The following is a 20,744-nucleotide window of genomic DNA, read 5'->3' as shown; positions in this document are numbered from 1 at the left end:
TTCTACACTTATCTGTAAGGCTGTACTTTTCAGAATATTCCCCAACAAACCTACAGCTTTCTCACATCGCACAGGGACGTCAGGGAAGACAGGCCTCCATTTTTCATCAATCCAAACAGCTTTATCTACTTTGTACATCATTTTGGAAGGATTCAACAGTCTTTAAGTTTCTATTACTATTTTTTTTTTGACTTAAACTATTTTAATGTTCAGAGACTATTACCATGGATACTGACAGCATACGCCCATGACATAATGATCACCTCAAGCTTCTTAGACAAGGGATATCTGGACCCAAGCCCTGGCTGTTCTATTGTTTTGGTGATGCCGCACAGCATCTCTGCGTTACTCTGGAGATTACGGTAAGAACCGAGGGAGACAGTGGTGTGAGGTAGAAGGCAGGGCGCCAGCCTCTGCTGAGCATGCGCAGTGAACTTAGCACTGCTGTCATAATCACCAAGCATTGCAGGCCCACCAGCCTTTGGCTTTGGGTTTAGCAATGAAAACCTACAAAGTGCAAAGGACAAGTCGAGCTCAGCTCCACGATGCAGTTATTTAACAGTGTCTGCCCTCTGCTTTCATGTATCTGTAAGTCACTGACTAGCTTTCCTTCTTTCTGCAACTTATTTTTCAAATGATAAAAAATGCGGAATATAAGTCTGTCATCTCAATCCTAACAATACATTGAAAACTGGAAATTATTTCTTCCAGTCCTTAAAGTGTCCCTCCTCCTAATTAATGCTTGCTACAACTTTCATAAACCTTACAACTACACGTCACAAAGTAATCTCTGAATTATGTCTCTTCCTGATGGCAAATCAATTCCTATTTTCAAGGCTGAAAGATGCTCAACTGGTAGAGCTTGTCATGCAAGTCTATTGTCCTGGGTTCAATTCTCAGAACCCATATAATGGTAGAAGGAGAGAACTGATTCCACAAAATTGTCCTCTGTCCTCTACACACACCATGACATGTATGCCCACACATACATTTCCAAACCTAGTATGCTTAAATCACTGTATAAAAAGCAGTATGATAAAGTCCATTAACGCTTCTCACCTCAGGCAAACAGATCACATCAACACACAGAGACATTATTAGAATTAGAGACCTGAGCCTTACTTCTCCATAGCACAATACAGTATGGTAGAGAGGGAGCAGGCACACATGAGCAAGCGCACAGGCTCAGGGATCAAGCTGCCAACTCCCAGGTTTGCCATTCAAGCCAGAGGTTAATCTGCCCCCAGTCCTGTCAACTTGTGCAATTCTGAGGCTTACGTGAGGTAAGCCTTTGCACAACTTTACACATGGCAAATGTCTGTGCCTTGGTTTGGAAGTCAAGAGCTAGAGAGACTTACTGAGGATTTCAAACAAGGAATGTTCAAAACCTAACATGTAAATCAAACAAAAGCAAAACTGTCCCAGCTGAAGGGAGATGGGAAGCTTGGAATCCTCTGGCCTGCTCCTGCCTTATCCGTAACACCCTAAAGGTCACAGAGCACAACTGGCCGACAACTTGAAGCATGGGGACAGTGAGGTAAGGAGGATGGAAGAAATAAGTCTGAAAAACTGATTATGAATGATATAGAAAAAACTCACAAAGCTAGGGTATCTAAAGGATTGGTCCAGTCAAGAAATATAAATCTCATTTTCTGATTATCTCGGCAACATTTTCTAAGCTTATCTTTTAGTAAAATCGACAATGAAGTAACTGAGACTAAGGACAGACTGAACATGAAAGATCTAATGTCTAGAACAGCATCCACATACAACAGCGATCCAGGAATCATTAATGAAAAGCAGGTCAGAAACACTAGCCAAACAGCAAGAGCATCATCTACTTTCAAGCAGTGACTGTATTCCAGTTCCCTCACATCTGCTATGACTACTATAAACAATTAAATATGGACGCATGGCAAATGTGAAAAGTACCGGTGTTTTATTTGATACATGCAGAGGCTCGCTAGTACAGGCTCACTGACTGTTCCTGCAGAGGGCCCAGGTTCTGTTCCAAGCACCACTCAGTGGCACAGAACTGCCGCTAACTCCACTTCCGGGGGTGACACCATGGCCTCTGAGAGCTATACACATGGTGCACATAAACTCACAAGAAAACACATATGCACATAAAAATAGATACATGCATGCACAATGATATAAATTTTAGGGTAACAAATGATCCATTTGATCTCAACACTTACTTCTCAAGAAATTTTGTTGATAATATTGAAATAAACCACACAGTTACTTTTAACTATTTACTCAGTACATCTCCTGTATGAATTCTCAAACCTTTACCTTGACTCTTCTAAAGGATGCTGGACAGTAAGGAGTCGAGGGTGTCGCAGCCGGGTTAGCTGTTGGACTCCGCGTTTTAAAGAATCGATGATTTGATCCTTTTCAAATTTTTGATATCTGTCAATCAGCTTTTTATCAAAGACAAAAACAGCCACTTCCTAAAAAAAAAAAAAAGTATGTAGCTAATTTTATGAGAAAATATATAAAAGCAGTAAAATTATATCTGAGTGCCATAACAGATTATGAACAAACAACAAACACTATAGAAATGTTAGCAATATTGCAACAGTGTACCTGTCAAAAGCTGACCAAATAAATCCAAATACATTACAACACCCTAACCCTAACCCTGTCCTCACTTCACATAAGGACACCATAGGAAATGCCCATCTTAGAATTATCAGACACACACACAAACTATGTGCCCCTCGTGCCCTCTATATAGTGCTCTTAACTCAAACAAAACATCTTAATAAACACTTCAAACCTCAAACTGATATCCACAATAACAGACTTGTATACCCCAGGCTGTGTAGGTTAAGGTGCCTGTACATGAAGGGGCTAGAACAACAGGTCTGGACCAACAAACCCAGCCAGCAACAAAATGTAAGGAAAAACAAACCTTACAAACACGGGTTCTCTGTCAGAGATTATTGTTTATACAAAACCTAGTATGTACAGAGCTTTAAAACATGACCTGTGTCCTCCCTTCCCTGTCCCTGTCCTCTGTGGGCAGTCACTGAGTGCCCACTGTGTCCCCCCTTCCCTGTCCCTGTCCTCTGTGGGCAGTCACTGAGTGCCCACTGTGTCCCCCCTTCCCTGTCCCTGTCCTCTGTGGGCAGTCACTGAGTGCCCACTGTGTCCCCCCTTCCCTGTCCCTGTCCTCTGTGGGCAGTCACTGAGTGCCCACTGTGTCCCCCCTTCCCTGTCCCTGTCCTCTGTGGGCAGTCACTGAGTGCCCACTGTGTCCCTCCTTCCCTGTTTCTGTCCTGCTCCTGCCACTTGTTCTTCTACAGACTGTGAACTCAAATCCTGGCTCGTATTTTCAAACCACAGCACTATGAAAGGCAATGTGGAGAAGAACACTTACGCAAAAAGCTCATAGCTGAAGTTGCAAGGCACTAGTCTACCAGAGACTGAACCAATGAAGTGCTTCTCAAGTCAGCCTATTACTTACAGAACAGAACACTTGCAGTTACGTGCCAAGCACTGGGCTAAGTCCTTTTTAGGGATTACTCAATTTTTCACAGGAATCCCATCAGACATCAATTTACAGTCATCTCATTAAAAAGGGTCACTGGAGAATGAATGTTGTAAAAGACTTCAAAACAAATAAGGTGAAGAGTCAAGACTCGGGGCACCTAACCTTTAATTCTAGAGAAAATGCACCCATCTGTCAGCTTAGTAATAAGACAGAACAAGTAAGAATTCATGTGATGGGCCCAGGCTGCTCCTGATAGACACAGGATTTTACCAGTGCATCAGCTCCCCTGGGGATGGGTGCAGTGCAGGCATGGAGTCCGCTGTTCCACACACACTGTGCACACAGCCTGAAGACAGCTTTTTAAACAGTACTTGGGCACTTCTATTTTGAACACAATCTGCTACATGAAATCAGGTGTAGAGATTTCTACTTAACACACCATGTTGTCACTCAAATTGTCGGAGTTTGGGGTTTTGGAGTAGGGATGCTCAGACTGTATCTACACATTTTTCCTCTTTTGACATTAGAAGACAGAGCATAACCAGAAGGCAAAAGTCTCATTGATACTAATTAAATCTGGAAACAGATGACCTCAACGTCCAGGTTCCTGCCTCACTGTTCGTTCACTTATATTCACGTGAAAGATTTTATTTTAGCAAGTGTTCTTCTCCAACACCTTTTATAAATGCATCTAATTTAAACGTGTTTTTCACAGTGTCGATTTAGAACGGTCACATGAAACGGCTCTGGCGCTCTTGCCATTTCACTGCTCTTAAAGAGGAACACTCCAGCTCATGAAGGCAGAAACGGGGCTCTATCAGGAGACCCTAAATGTACGGTCCTAGGTCAAAAACAACAGACTCCGCCTCCATAGATCACAACAGGTTAGCAATTATCTTTAGAACCTTTCTGCTTCAATCAGTTACTTACAATTAATCAATCTCAACGAAACTGTGTTAACCATTTCAAGCCTCCAGACAACTCTCTAAGTAAAAACCAGCACTTTAAAACTTTTCATAAGATTAGATCAACATGATTTCCAGTTTGTATTTTTATTATTTTTCTATCAGATTAAAAGTCAAAATCTGAAGAGCTGACACCTACACTTTTCTTAAATTAATACCTGTAATGTTTGAAAGTTTTCAGAGTTTAGATTATTAGAGGTTCTGAAGCAATAAAGTCTACAAATATTCCAAAACCCAAAATTTTCTAAGATCTGAAATACTTCTGGTTGCAAGCACATCAAATGGAAGAGGTTAATGAGGTAACAATATCCACACTTAGCACTTCCACAAACACCGCTTCGCCTGTCACCTTGGAGTTATTACAATGCCAGACTCCAGCACTGGCTTAGATCTAAAAGCCTCCCAAATGTTTACTGTCTACTGATTATCAATAAAGACGAGCAATTAATAAAATCTGTATTATCATTTTGAACTAAAGTTTTCATCTTATCAGGATACAAAATTTCAAGTGCACAGGAAAACCCAGCAGTACTGACTCACTCTGGAGAAATGTGTGGTACCACACACGTGCACCTCAGCACTTACCAGGCTCAGGGAAGAGGATCACAAGGTGGAGGTGAGCCTGGCCTAAACAACTAAATTCTGTTTTTAAAAACACAAAAACTGAAAAGCAAAACAAAGAGCTTGGGCACAGGTATCTGTGTGGTACATTCACATGTAGACAAACATTTATAAACATTAAAAAAGGAAAGAAATCTTTAAACATTCAGAAGTGGTATTCCATTATTTATTCACTGCATCCATTCAAAGTACTGCTCCCCTGTAACCACACAGGCCACAGGCCCTAGGGTAGAACTTGATGCTATTATTCTACTAAATGGACATATGCTTAATAACAAATTGCTTACAGATCAGAGCATCTCAACCACCATCAGAACACATGAATACTCTGCAGAAATGAAAGTCCATTTCTAACCCTAGAAACCTACAGATCCTCTCCCCAAATATATGGCCCTAACAAGAGTACCTGTGATAAGATTGGCAGGGATGTGAGAGACTAACAGCTGATGAAAGTCTGTGCCAATCCAGCCACTGAAAAAGGTGGTGCAAAATGAACAGACCAGCAAAGGATTCCACAGTCATGTGGCATTCCTGGTGGTTCTTAGGTAAAGAAACACTGCCAAGCCCTATACCACAGCACTAGGAAGGCTGAAGGATACTATGGGTTGTAGACTGTGTATGGGATGGCAGGCACCAAAGGAAAATAATTCAATACTGTGTATCTGTATCATTTTGTTGTTGTTGTTTTATTGGTCTTTTGCTTGTTTTGATGTTTCTTTTTATGATTTTTGTGTTTTGTGGCTTTTTTTTTCCCCTTAAGAGAGAAAACATAAGTTGGATAAGTAGAAAGGATCTGGAAGAAGTTGGGGGAGGAGGAAAATATAATCAAAATTAAGAACAAAAGCAAACAAAATCTATGTCCACCAGAACACTGGTTTATCCAGATACATCCTAACCCCAAAGCAATACCTGTAAGAATAGAATAAAGCTTCCTGAGAGAAGTCAGCTCACATATTTAGTTAACAGTTGAGAGCAGGCCTCTGGCTCTACCATTTGTCCCTTACTCTCCTGTTCTAAGCACCAACCTTATTGTGGAATTTTAACATATTCACAACTGATGAATATTAACACCTGCTTCCAAAACTCTCTGGTCAGGCATAAAGATAATAGTTTATTTCCGTGTCCTTAATAAAATTGCTTAATTCTGTAAGGTTGGTGTGGATTTTCATCTTATTCATAATCACTGTGGAACAATGTGTTAGTCATCAAGTACATGACAGTGGACCGCCAAAATTATAGTGCCTAACAATAGCAAAGTTATTTTAGTTTATTAAAGGCACACTATGATAGTCCTACAATGATAAAATCAACAATATTTCTTATAATATATCTTAGTCACTCAGCGGTATACTGTTGAAAATGAGCACAGCAATCTGTTCTAATTCTGTGGAGGAGTATCCCTTTACAACGTCATTAATGATTCTAAACCAGTCGATATTTTGTAACCACTCACTTTTTAGACACACTTGGTGAGCTGAAAGAAAACACAAAGTTCAAATCTGACAATTTAAATCAACCGTCATTTGAAATAAGGATCAACTTGGATCTCAACAGATTTCCAAACAAATGGTAAAAAAAATCCTATTTCTACAGAAAATGTAAACCTGAGTATTTCTAACCTTAACAACTCCCAACAGAAACTGCTAATACAATTTAGCAATAATCAGGCTAGTGAGATGTGGGGAAAGGCACTTACTTGACAACAAGTCTAACAAGCTGACTTCTAAGCTCAGGACCAAGAGGCAATGGTTACAAGTTGCCTTCACTATAGGGCACAGCTGTGTGTACAGGCAAATGTAATGTAACAATGTAAAAAATAAAATATTAGCCATATTTTAAAATGTTAACAGGGGCTGGAGAGATGGCTCAGTGGCTAAGAGCACAGACCGCTCTTCCAGAGGTCCTGAGTTCAGTTCCAGTAACCATGCAACGTCACTCACAACAACCTGTAACTCCAGCTCCAGGGAATCTGTTAAAAGGTCCGTGCATTCACATGCACAACCACCACCCCACGAATATGCATAATCTATTAATTAAATAATCATCCTTTACATTTCTAAAAACTACCTCCTGGTCTCTTGGGCCAATTTTGTTTAATATAACGTATTTAAACTCCACTAAAAAAAAAAGTTAACTTGAAAACAATTTAAAACAATAAAATTAAAATATCTAAACACAGTACTTACTATATGTCACAATTTCTCTGGTAGTGGTAAAGCTATCAAGTATAACAATAAATCAAAATGAATAAAATAAAAATTAGATCTATTTTTCTAATATTCTATAGAATAAAAGGAAATAAAGAGCAACTGGACTGAGGTACTGGTACCAATAAAAGAGGAAATAAAGGCAACTGGTCAAGTCCTTTCCTAGCACCTGTGAAACCATGTTCAGTTCTCCAGTACTATGATAACAACATAAGCATCAATACAGCACACTTAATGCTGGGAAAATTTAACAGGATATTTGGCCAGAAACATATTAACAAATATTAAATTTTAGACTGAGAATTTTTATCCTAAAACACATACCTTACTGAATATTACCATCTAATATGCTAACATGAGATTTTTTTACTTTATTAATGAAGGAGAAGAAAACTGCAAGGTGCTAAGGAATATCAAATGATGAATCTACAACCAGGAGATAATAACAGATATTTAAAAGCATTTGCTTTGATTTCATAAAACAAAGAGTCCACTTAAGATTCCACTGAAGGGCTGAAATGACAGCTCAGTGGGTAAGGTGATTTCTATGCAAACATGAGGATCTGAGTTTAGATCCCCAGTGTCCACATAAAAGCAGGCTGAGCAGCACGTGCCTGCCAGGAGGACCACACAGTGGACAGATCCCAGAGCTCACTGGCTAGCAAGCCTAGACAGTTACCCCAGAGCTCACTGGCTAGCAAGCCTAGACAATAGTCCCAGAGCTCACTGGCTAGCAAGCCTAGACAGTCATCGAGTACCAGGTTCAGTGAGAAACCCTGGCTCAAAAGACAACATGAGAACGGCTGAGGAAGACATCCCAGTGTTGGTTCCCAGCCTCACACCTGCACTCACCCAAACCCAGGCATGCCAAAACCCCAGAACAAACCATTTATTCAAAACACTGGCTCTCACTCTTATAATCCTCACAGGTGGTGGGTAGAAACAGGACACTCAAGTTCAAGGGCAATGCCACCTACACCATGAGGTGGAGTAAGAGGACAGCCTGAAGTAACTGTGCTTCAGGGGAAATCCATCCGAGACCTTTGGGCATTTCTTAATACAAACCTGAATTCACTCTGATATTTTAAATGTGTACTCTTTCAAATTACATTCATAACTAACCTGTTTTGTTGACTTCTTTGTGCCATTAAAAATCTTCCATGCCAACCCATTGCCACCACTGGCAATGTGTCGACCAACATCAAACTCTCTAGTGACGGGATTTCCCATAACAGCACTGGTGACATCGGCTGTTACTTTAGTGACAGTGCTCTTCAGTTTGTTAAGCATGGACTCCATGGCTGCAGTATGTGGTAGTTCAAGTCACCTAGAAACACAAAAAGGATAAGGAAAAACTTTTACTTGTCTTAGCACATATTCATTCATAAGTTCCAAAATTGTGTCCCCTCCAAAAGAGCAACACAACACCATGTAAAGTTCTAGGTTGATTTTTGTCATCAGAGAATGTAACCACAAGTGTAAACTTTAGTCTAGAATGCACTCTTCCCAATGTCTTTTGTTTAAGATTTATCTATTTCATGTGTACACATACACTGTCGCTATCTTCAGACACAGTGTTTTTGTTTTGTTTTGAGGGCATCGGATCCCATTACAGATGGCTGTGAGCCACCATGTGGTTGTTGGGAATTGAACTCAGGACCTCTGGAAGAGCAGTCAGTGCTCTTAATCCCTGAGCCATCTCTCTAGCCATCTTGGCAGTGTGTGTGTGTGTGTGTGTGTATTACATGTGAACCCTAAAATTATCTGCAAACCTTTTCTAAAAGTATTGGTTGGTACAGTGGTGCATGCCCACGGTCCCCATTACTCATGACGGTGAGTCAGGAGGATCCCGTCAGTTCAAACCCAGGCACCAGCGGTCTGTGGCTCACGGCTGCCACACAAGCTCTGAGACGGCTGCGGTAGGATGCAGGCAGATGGGGACGGGAATGTCTCTGTTCTTAAGTGATCAGTCCTGTGGCAGACCCACACTGCCCAAATTCCAGCAACAAAGCAAAGTCCTGAATGGGCCATGTTAGAGAAACACTAACCTGAGCTCAAAAGGACTGAGATGTCTTAGGGGTTAAGAACACTTGGTACAGAAGGGCAGTGGTGACACAGGCTTTAATCCTAGCTCTTGGGAGGCAGAGGCAGGCTGTGGGGCTAGCCTGGTCTACAAAGTGAATTCCAGGAAAGCCAGAGCAACACAAAGAAACCCTGTCTCAAAAAAAAAAAAAAAAAAAAGCAACATCAACAAGAGTATTTGTTGCTTTTGCAAAGAGCCCAGTTTTGGTTCCTGGCACCCACGTGGCAGCTCATAACCATCTATAATTTCAGGGATCTAATCAAACACTCTCTTCTCTCCTCCATAGATATCAGGCTTACACATGATGCATATACATGTATACAGGCAAAACAGTCATATATGCAAAATAAAAATAAATCTACAAAACAGTAAAAAAAAAAAAAAAACCTCAAAAATGCTTTCAGTAGGAACAAAAACAGGAATAGAGTGTTAAAGAAAAGACCATTTCATGCCATGATACAGAAAGATGAAGATGATGATGTATACTGAAAATAATAAAAAACATTCATGGTGAACACGAAAGCCAGTTTCAGAACGGATGCTCCAATCTGAGGTAGCTAGCTAGCATCCACACGGAATCAACACTAATTACACAGGCAGGCAAATGGAAACTACCAGTTAGTTACTACTGAAACCCCCCATGTACCTGACACCTCCATAAGAAAATGAGGGGAGGGGATAGAGGAAAATAAACTCTAAAGGATTTATCTTCAGCGGCTGATCAACTGTCATATACTCGACAGAGTGTTAGACGTTTGACATTAAGGCCAGTGAGTGGCAAAGGACTAGAGAACGGGAAGGACACAGGAGTGAGCACCCAGACAGAAGCATGGAGAAGAGAGACAATGGCAAAGACACCAGAACATCCAGAGCGCCCAGAGCACTGAGCAAGAACAAACCAGGCTAGAAATCACAGAAGGTGTCCTGCCATTAAGTAGATGACTAATCAATCCACTGAGCAGAGTGCAAGATCCACGTGGGTGGGGCAAGAGCAAGAGAAGACCATGCAGTGTGTACAGTGTAGAAAGCAAACAAGAAAACGATACTGATGGCCAGCTACAAAGAAATATTTCATTTTGTTACACTTCACATTTCAAACTGTTGCATTAAGGAAACAGCAGTGAAGAAGGAAAACATTCAAGAAAAGATAAGCAAGTTCTCAAAGTGATGAGGACCTGGAGACTTCATAAAGGGATGAGACAAAAGTAGGAATCCCACTCCTTCCATTCATCTCCAAGTTCAAAACTGAAGTGCAGAAGAAACAATTTACCACGCCAGGACATGTGGGTAACAACTGTCTTGAAGGGAGGAAGAACTCAATTCTGGACATGCAGAATCTGAGTTGTACACATGACATAGAAGGAAATACAGAGTCTTTGATATAGAGCCCCAAACTCAGAAAAGGTTCTACACTGAGGGTAAAACTTTAAGCTCCATGAGTCAGTACTATAGACTGTGGATTTCGGAAGGGTCACCCGAAGAAGCTCATGGAAAAGTACATCTAACTGTAACAAGCGGCCAAGGACAGAGTGCCTGAAACAAACTCAACACTAAACACAAAAGCAGGAGAGGAGGATGCAACCTAAAACCTTCTATTACATTTGGTTGGTTGGTTGGTCGGTCTGGGGGTTGTTTGCTTGAAATGGGTCTCAGCGTGTAGTCCAGGCTGGCTTCAAACTCAGAGATCCACCTAGCTCTGCTCCAGTGCTGGGATTAAAGGTGTCCAGCATTAGCCTGGTAGAAATTTGACAGGTAGGTTGCACCTTTTTAAAAAAATAATAGCTTTTCCATTTTTATTTGAGAAATGAAGAGAAAATAAGCCATTTTTTTTCCTAAAAGACAAAACTATAAATAACAGAAATGTCTGCTCATATATAAGCCATTTCTCCTCGTACACTCAGAAAACATCTGAAACTCTTTTTCCCCCTTAGGGGCCAGTGACTGAAAGCAGTTCTGTCTCTGAGTGTAGACTGCTTCACTCTACCATCTGCTTCAGCGTTCCCCTGGCGTTAAGTGGAACCAGCAGGTGAATCTGTTGTAATACTAGATTGTACATACACCTGGCAAAAGTGGGTAGCATGTTACAACACTGAGACTAACAGCAGGAGCTGAAGGACCAGAGAATTATTTGGTCATGAACACTAAGTACAACAAAAAATATATTATGTAAAATTACATTTATGTAGAGTAACTCTTAAATTTCAAGTAACTGGAGTCCTTTAGCACCCCCCCCCCAAAAAAAAACACACATTTTTGCTAAATGTATTACAATGAAATACATTTGATAGTTAAAATGCTTATATTTACATAGTATCAGAAAATAAAAGAAATGGAGAGGAAGGGGCAGGCTGCAGAAGGGAAGGAAAAGGAAAAAGAAAAAGACAGAGGAAAAAAATGTATCATGTCCAATGGCAGAAAGATTAGGATTTCAGGGCCTGCCTCAGCTAAACAGTTATTAAGTTTGGGGGCCAGCCTGGTCTCCATAAGAGGCTCTCTAAAAACGGGGTTGCTGAGATGGCAAAGAAAGTAAAGATATTTACTGCCAAACTTGATGCCTGCGCTCCATCCCCAGACCCCACATGGTGGAAGGAGATCGTGATCAAACTCTGGGAGACTGATGCACAGTGGTGCACGAGAATTGAGTGTATCATACAATATCAACACCAACGACGCTGCAGTCCAATGCCAACTCTAATCCCTGCTGTATAATGGTTACTAGTGCTTGTCAACGTGACTGGATCCGGGGTCAACCAAGGAGCATGCTTCCGGGTGGCTCCGAGAGGTTATTTTTTGGGAGAGTTAACTGAGGGGATGAAGACTGTCCTGTAGAGCTGGCAGCCCTAATATACAGAGATCTGAGGGTAAGGCAGTGGGGATTTTCACCTGCCTGCTTTCATTCCTTGTAGGCGACTGAATCTACCTTGTTGCTGCCACTGTAGTTGCCATCTGTCTTAATTTGGATTTTATTGCTGTGAAGAGAGACCACGTCCAAGGTAACTCTTATAAAAGCAAAGCAAACACTTAATTAGGGCTGGTTTCCAGTTTCAGAGCTTCAGTCTATTACTGTCATGGCAGGAAGCACGGCAGTGTCCAGGCAGACACAGTGATCCAAAAGGGGCTGAGAGTTCTACATCTTGATCCAAAGGCAACCAGGAGAACGACTTCCGGACTGGACAGAACGTGAGCACTAGGAGCCCTCAAAGCCCACTTACACAGTGACACCCTTCCTCCAACAAGGCCACAGCTATTCTAACAAGGCCATGCCTCCCAACAGTGTCACTCCCTGTGAGCCAAGCATTCAAACCCGTGAGTTGATGGGGGCCAACCCTATTCAAACCACTACACCATCCTGGTGGACAGCAGAGCCAAGTTTCTTCCGCCTTCCAATGTACATTGAAGACAAGCAGTCGTCCACGGATATCCCAAGCCTTCCACACCAGACTGGGCCTACGGGGGCATGCAGCCTCTGGGACTGAGCAGGAACCAGGTTAGCCACTCCAGCATGCAGATGGCCAGTACTGGCCTGCCTCACCGCTACTGGGGATGACAGCCTAATAGTCCTCTTCTAATATATATTGATTCTATTTTAGAGAACTCCACTAACACACTCATCCTAATATAATTTCTCATCTGTGAAAAGGGAGGGAGAGTCACCTATACTTCCTAGTGCTTGCTGTAGGAATTAAAGATGATGATACATCTAGAATATTTAGCACATTTCTGGTGCATTTAGTAAGCTCTCCGTGAATTCCCTAGGCTAACAAACAGGTACTCCGTATCAGGAGGTGAGGAACGTAAATATGGGAGCTGCAACCGTGTCCCGAGAACACTTAATATGGAGAACCTAGACTGATCAAAGACTACTTGAAGTCAACTGAATGACACACAGGCATTAACCAGAAGCATAGGAAAAGAACATTTCTAGGCTCTTTGGACATTTCCAGGAAGTATAACCAATAACCATGTGCCTGGAGGAGGAACAGAAAAATAGACAGTAGACATAGTGACAGGAAAGGGAAAGAATGCCAAAGGCACTGTAGACATGAAGCTAGACAAACAGAGGGGAACAGCTGTGTGGGGCCTCACAGAGACATTAAGAATTTCAGTTAGGCTGGGCAACGACAGGGTGGCAGAGGCCTTTGTGAGTTCAAGGCCAGCCTGTTCTACAGAGAGTTCCAGGACAGTCAAGGCTACACAAAGAAACCTTGTCTCAAAAAAGCAAAACAAACAAACAAACAAAAAACAACAACAACAAAAGAATTTCAGTTACTCCAACATGAGCAGAGGCAATTGTGATCGGATCTGTATTTTGAAAATGTCAATTCTAGCATAGAAACTACAGGAATTAAGCACTCTAGATGCAACTAGAGACCAACGTGGCTGGAACAAAAAGGTGATGCTGAAGATGAAGAGAATGAAGATTCAAGAAATATTTAAAAGACGAAACCAATAGGACCTCCTAAGCAATGGCGAATGAGGCTTAATAGGAACTTAATAAATTTCAACTCCAAAAAAACAGGATCAAAACATAGTACGAGGACCTATTTTTTTCTTGAGAAGATAAATCACAAATTTCAATTATATCAGCATGATATGATTCCCAAATACAAAATGAATTTGTATAGCAGTGTCCTATTGTATGAAATTACAACCGTATTATATATGTAATCGTCTCTTACAGGCAGAATGAATAATCTTCACGTGTGCGTAGGTATAATATATCTGAACAGAAAAAAAGCTCCATATCTTAAACTAGGTTCCTTTCCTTTACATAACGACAATCCCCTTTTCCTCCAACCTTTATTAAGGAAGGAAAAAGCCTTCAAAATCGAAAAGGACTCTTTCAAGCAAACACGCTTGGGTTTTATAATGGCTGAATGACTTACAGCATTTTTGTTAAATTGCTTTTTTTCTGAACAGAGGCGCACGACTCAGAAAACTTAAACACAGCTTTTTAAAGTGTCACCATACAAACAATCCCTGGTTTTGATGTGCAAAAATCTCTAGCTGATAGTTCACAATCAAATCACTAAGTCTCGTCTGGAGTCTCATCAATCCTGTTAAGAGCGGGATACACCGGTGTCCTTAATTACTGGTCACAGGTAATGCGTCTAAGTGAATCCCAAGAAGTTTCTTCTGTAAGCTTTCTCTGTCTAAACCTTTCTCTATAGCTTAAACAAACAAGCGCACTGGAGCCCCCGATGGGAATTTCATTCTCTCAAACCTTGTCTGCCCCACCCACCTCACACACAATAACCGTCCAGTCCAGAAAGACAACTACCGTCAGAGAAGGGCGTCCGGAGTGCAGGGCCTTAGCTGGTGACCCCATGTACCAGAACCGAGTCTCAGAAACAAGGTGGGGGGGGGCTGTCTCAGCAGTCCCGGAGCAGTGTCCAATTTCCCAAAAGGATACCGAGATCTCCACGGCGGAAACCCGAGCTCCTGAGCCGGCTCTGGGGACTCTCCCAGCAGCAGAACGACACGGGACCGAGTCTCCCCTCTCCCAAGGCCTCGGCTGGAGTCACCGGCCTCTGAGATCCGCTCCCTCCCGCTTGTCGCTACCTGGGTCAGGCTTCCCGGGCCACCCACCTCGGGCCCGTCCAACCAGGCCCGTCACTAGGCAACAGTCGCCAGCCGCGAGGCCGGGGGAGACCCGTAGCCCGCTAGCTGGCCGCAGACCCAGATCGCCCGGTGCCCGCGACAGGTCACTCACCTCTCAGCTACCTGGAGGGGCGGTGCTGGGGCCCGTCCCCCGCCGGCACCCTCAATGCCTCCGGGCTGTGACTGCTCGGGTCGCGCGCCTGGCCGCCACCGATTGCTTACTCCATCTCCTCCGCCACCCCCGAGGCCGCAGAGCCCCGAAATCGAGGAGTAAAGGGGGAAGGGAGGGAAGGGACTAGGGAGGAAGAGCACGGTAGGGGGAAGAGCACCGAAAGACCAGCCCGCTCTAGCATGACGTCACTTCCTGGCGGTTCGGAAAGGTGGGGTTTGGCTTTCCTCCGCCCCCGAGGCGGAATGGGGCGGGGCTCTAGGGACGGGGGAGGAGCCCGAGCGTCTGCTGACCGCTGTACCTGTAACTCTGATCTGTGGACTTCACCGGCAAGACGAGCTTTCCCGGCCCCAGGCTGGGAAGGCTGAGTTTCTAGAGCCATAGAAGGGGATTCTCCAAGATAATGAGGACAGGTAACTAAATGTATATTGGAGATGACTGACAGAAGCGACTAGATGGGTGGACTCTGCAGATCTGGTTGTGAGGCCCCGCCCCTTTGGTTTCCCTGGCCACTTGCCCTTGCCGGTCTAGTGACTGAGTACACAAGACTCAGCCTTCTCTTACTTTTTGTAAAGTGACCTTAGAACATAGAAAAGCTGAGTTTCTCACACGGGGCCGTGTTGAAGTGCACGTTCTGCTGCTGAAGTAGGATCGGATATTCTGCGTTTCTAAGACATGCTCAGATAACCCCAGTGCCGCAGTTCCACGCTTAGAGCAACAAAGACCGTTTATCTTACATGCTTAATGAAAGAGGTAAATTGTTCCGCAAATATACCTACACGTCACTGGGCACAGCCTCTGTCTTCCCATAGTCCTACCACCCTACCCCAACCCTGCCTCGCCTGTCTCTGCTCTGGTCAGGTTAAAATGTCTTAAGATGGATAATAGGATAGACCCTATTGCAAGAAGACTTGGAAGCGGAGAGGGGGAGAAGGATTATGGAGTGTGTGTGTGTGCACGTGTGTGCATGTTGCATGCGCACACATGCTACCCTGGTTTGTTGACATGTTTGTGTGGGTGCAACTGTTTGTACACTTGCCAGAAAAGGTCAAGGCTAGAGGCCTTGGTGTTGTTCCTCGGGAGCTGTCCCTCTTGTATTTTGAGACAAGGTCTCTAAATAGAACCTGGTCCTTTGCCTTTATCTCGTCAGCTCTGAAATTAGGAGCACCCACCACCAATGCTGGCTTTTTATGTGTGTCCTCATGTTTAGAAGATAAACATTTCACTAGCTAAGCCTCTCTTTCCAGCCCCAGAGGGATGGACTTTTATTTCTGTCATCTCGCCAAGAGCATCATTTCACTTCTGTGCTGGTGATGCTACATTTTGTTCTTAGTGATGCTACTTTTTGTTCTTTCAAGGAAGGGAAGGCTTAGATTCTTGTGCACACAGAACATATAGAAATAACGTTTTCTATCTTTCAACTTCTTTTTCTTTCTCATGTGCTTTTCAAATTTTACTGGAGAGCTAGCTTATCTCTACTAAACATGGGTCTTTTTTTTTTTTTTTTTTTTGGAGAGATAAAATGGTCTGGGATTAGAAGATAGCAGTGATTGTACAAGGTTGCCATTACACTAAGAAACACTGAATTAAACATTTTGACGGGATCCTTGTTAGCAAGCCTCTGCAGCTCTTGTAAGGATAGCTGTTACAGGGTATTTGATCACACTGTGAACTCCCGAGATTTTGTTACTTACTGAAAAAAAAAAAATCTGTTTCTAGTTGTGGTGTGGCTCAGCCCTAGCTCATACCTTTATGTTTGTTGTAAACAGGATTAAGTTTAATCAACCATGGGTCAAGAGGCAGAGCAAGCAACCAATTGACAGGGAGTGAGCGTAGGGGGAAAAAAACAGAGAGTAAGAGAAGATCAGGAGGATGGATAGAGTGATACACAGGAAGTCGAAGGGAGGAACACTCAGTTTGAAGGGTTTCGGAAGGCAAAAGAAGGCATCCTCTTCCTTTTGCCAGGTTGGCTGTGGAAGGTCCGCTTGGTATTTTCTCTTTCTCTCTGAAATAGCAGACTTCATTTCAGCATCTGGCTCCTGAGTCTCTATTGGTAAAATTGAATGCGATTTCGTTTAAAAAAAAAAAAAAAACAACAGCTAGTCACAGTAAGTTCATAAATAAGACAGCGACGTCATGTCTGGAAAGCAACATTCTCCTGTCCTCTGCCCCATCTTCCAACTCTTACACCCTTCCTTTCCCCTCTTCTATGATTATCCTGAGCTTTGGGGAACAGGGGTGATGTACATCTCCTGTTAGGGACTGAAACTCCAGAGTCACTTACTCAGCAACCTCACCAGATGGGTCTCAGCAGTAACCACTGTCCACTGCAAAATGAGGCCTCTGTGCCCAAGACTAAGAGCAGTGTTAGTCTATAGGCATAAATATTTAAAAGCTAATTTGAAAGTCACAGTTAGCACAATAACATTATTACTAGTGCCCCCAAGAGCTAGACCTCCCCAGACATAGGCTTTGGGCCAAGCTTACAGTGCAAGGCATGAAGTTCCTCCTGTGAAGCGAGCCTCAACCAGAAAGCAGTTGGTATTCCACATGACAGTCATGCCGCTATGGTACCACTGGAGACATCTTGCTTGGCAGTTTTGCTGTGTGGCAGTCAGCCTTCGCAGTCAGGTAAGAAGACTGATGCTTTTTCTCCCTTAGAAGCCTAAAGAGCAACTTCCAGCACCACAGAAGCTACCCAGCGGAAAGAAAGCTACCATTTCAGTTCCAATTTCATTTTGATTTTTATCTTACAGCCAAAGCAAAGCGTCAGATATCTTTAGCAATGAATGGAGTGTTGACATTCAGCTCTGGGTGACAACCAACATTAGTGTTAGGTTACACTATTTTGGTGGCCCCATCATTGCAAGGGTTTTGCTGTTGTTGTTATTAAAAGGACTTGCGAGAAATGTTTATATTTCAAAGAAAAATTATATATGCATATTATAAAAATACCCAAATGTGATCTGGCATGGTGGCACATACCTTTAACCCCAGCACTGGGATCTTCTTGGTCATTCAATGTTCTTTCATCTCTTCCAGGAACAGCCGGCTTTCCTGCCACACAACCATGCCATAAGCTTTTCTCCCCCAGATGAAAGATAGTTTGACTGTTTAGAGGTTTGTTTGTTTGTTTGTTTGTTTTTTAATTATCTCTCAGCAGACTTTGGAAAAGATCTATTTTTATTTTTATTTATGTATTTAAGTATGGAGCTTTGAATAAATGCTTGGTCATCAGGGAGTGGTGCAACCTGAGAGAGATTAGAACTGTAGCTTGTTGGAGGAAGTATGTCACTGGGGTAGGCTTGGAGGCTTCAAAAGCCCAAGCCAGGTCCAATGGTTCACTCTTTCTGCTACCTTCAGATCCAGATGTAGAACTCAGTTCCTTCTTCAGTGTCATTTCTACCGGCTTATCACCATGCTGACAACAGACTAAAATGTCGAACACTGTAAGCCAGCCTTCCTTTATAAGAGTTGCTGTGGTCATGTGACTTTCTACAAGGATAGAACACTTTCTAACACAACAAGCATGTGTGTGTGTGTGTGTGTGTGTGTGTGTTACATAGTAAGAGTCTGTCTCAGAGAAAGGAAGGAGGGAAGGAAGGAAGAAAAAAGGAGAGAACCAGTAAGGAAAAGAGGGAGAAAAGGAAGAATAGAAATTCTTGTGGAAAAAGAAAAAGGAAAGAAAGAAGGATGGAATTATGGTAGAAAGGAAGGAAGAAAGAAAGAACAAAAGAAAAAGAGAGAGGATGAAAGAAAGAAAGGGAGGAAGGAAGGAAGAAAGAAAGAACAGAAGAAACCCTAAGGAAGCCACAGCTCTGTAATAATAAGGACTCAGATTGACTTACTTTGTTCTGACATGTGTTCTGAAGTGATCTTCTTAAGATTACTTGAAGCTGCATATGTAGCAGAGGATGGCCTCATTTAGCATCAGCTGGGAAGAGAAGCCCTTGGTCCTGCCAAGGCTTGATGCCCCATTGTAGGAGAATGTTAGGGTGGGGAGGCAGGGGCAGGTGCCTTCATAGAAGCAGGGGGAAGGAGGATGGGATAGGAGGTTTATGGAGGGGAAACTGGAAAAGGGGATAACATTTGAAATGAAAGCAAAAAGGGGCAATCTAAATTTTCATTTTCTCTAACAGAGCCAGTACTGGTAATAAAGGATGAGACCATTAGAAATTGGTGCTCCATTATGTGCTCCCATTCTCTCCCAACCCAGCCGAATTTATGATTTTTGCTTTATGATGATAAAATAATTTGAACATCACAGTTTTTACCAGATTATTTATTCCCTCTCTACAAGATCCACTGTAGGGACAATCTCTTGTGCACTATGTAAGAATATCATCACCTGTCAATGAAGAGCTGAATGACTTATAGCAAGGCCGGAGAGAATAAAAGGTAAGACATCCAACAGAGAGAGAGAGAGAGAGAGAGAGAGAGAGAGAGAGAGAGAGAGGAATTCTGGGAAGGAATCAGATGTGAGGGGCGAGGGGTTCCACCACCAAGAGATGGAGGAATTCAGAGGTATGAAACTGAGGAGAGGTAACCAGCCACACGGTCAAATAGTATATATGGGCTGAGATAACGAGCTAGTTGAGGAATAGCCCTAGCTTAAGGCCTAGGCATTAACCATAAATAAATGAGCCATTGTGTCACTATTCAGGAACTGGGAGCAGACACAGAAAAGACCAAATGGTTACAATTTATAATCTAGTAAAGGAGATAGACATGAAAGAAAAGAACAGTGCAGTTTGATGGCTCTGCCATATAAATAAGCCTGTGGACAAGAGTCCCAGGGAGCCCTGAATACTTTTCATTATGCTCCCAATTCCAAGAAGTGTCTAGTAAACCAGAAGAAGCTGGGAGATATGAGAACCTTGGCTTTGGCTGGTGTTCCAGCAGAATGCAAATACAATGCTTTCCCACACGTGAACCAAATGGTGAGCAAGCCTCCAAAGCTGCAGAGGCAATAGGCTTCGTGTCCGGGAAAGGCGTGGTGGCTGAGAACTTGTGGGTCCGTGTAGTTGTTTACTCTTCTGCTCACACATGGCAGATTTCTCTATTACAGAACAGGACAAGCATGTCCCAAACAAAGGGCTGGGTCTCCCCTGCCTCTGAATCAGATAGCATAGGAGTACCAAAAAGAGATGGTTTCAGGTGCCTCTAAAATATGATTTCGTTAACATCTAGTTGAAAAGGGAAGGTTGGGCTGGAGAGATGGCTCAGTGGTTAAGAGCACCAACTGCTCTTTCAGAGGTCCTGAGTTCAAATCTCAGCAACCACATGGTGGCTCACAACCATCTGAAATGGAATCCAATGCCCTCATCTGGTGTGTCTGAATACAGCTACAGTGTACTTATATATAATAAATAAATAAATCTTTAAAAAAAGAGGGGGGGAGAAGATTATCTGAAAGAGAAGGCAAACCTACCATCTGTTTTAGTTATGGTTTCTATTGCTGGCAAGAGAAACACCATGATCATGGCAACTCTTATAAAAACAACATTTACTTGTGGCTGGCTTACAGGTTCAGAGGTTTAGTGCGTTGTCACCGTGGCTGGATGCTTGGAAACATACAGACCAGCACAGTGCTGGA

General features: G+C 42.8%; 1 protein-coding gene across 2 annotated transcripts in view; it reads right to left on the bottom strand.

Moving 5' to 3' along the window:
* Nucleotides 1-15,218, bottom strand: part of SCYL2 (SCY1 like pseudokinase 2) — a 44,603-nt gene extending 29,385 nt beyond the window's left edge. For both annotated transcript variants that reach the window (XM_080935044.1, XM_080935045.1), the window contains exons 1-3: nucleotides 15,092-15,218; nucleotides 8,418-8,622; nucleotides 2,299-2,456 (exon numbers count right to left, since the gene is read on the bottom strand). In XM_080935044.1, coding sequence (XP_080791170.1) covers nucleotides 2,299-2,456; nucleotides 8,418-8,594 — 335 coding nt within the window. In that variant the 5' untranslated portion in view covers nucleotides 8,595-8,622; nucleotides 15,092-15,218. The remainder of the gene's footprint in view (nucleotides 1-2,298; nucleotides 2,457-8,417; nucleotides 8,623-15,091) is intronic.
* Nucleotides 15,219-20,744: the final 5,526 nt, after the last annotated feature.

This window comes from Micromys minutus, assembly GCF_963924665.1.
Source record: "Micromys minutus genome assembly, chromosome: 22".
NCBI classification, from domain to species: Eukaryota; Metazoa; Chordata; class Mammalia; order Rodentia; family Muridae; genus Micromys; species Micromys minutus.
The sequence above is the reverse complement of the archived record's forward strand: the minus strand, read 5'-3'. Positions and strand labels throughout refer to the sequence as shown.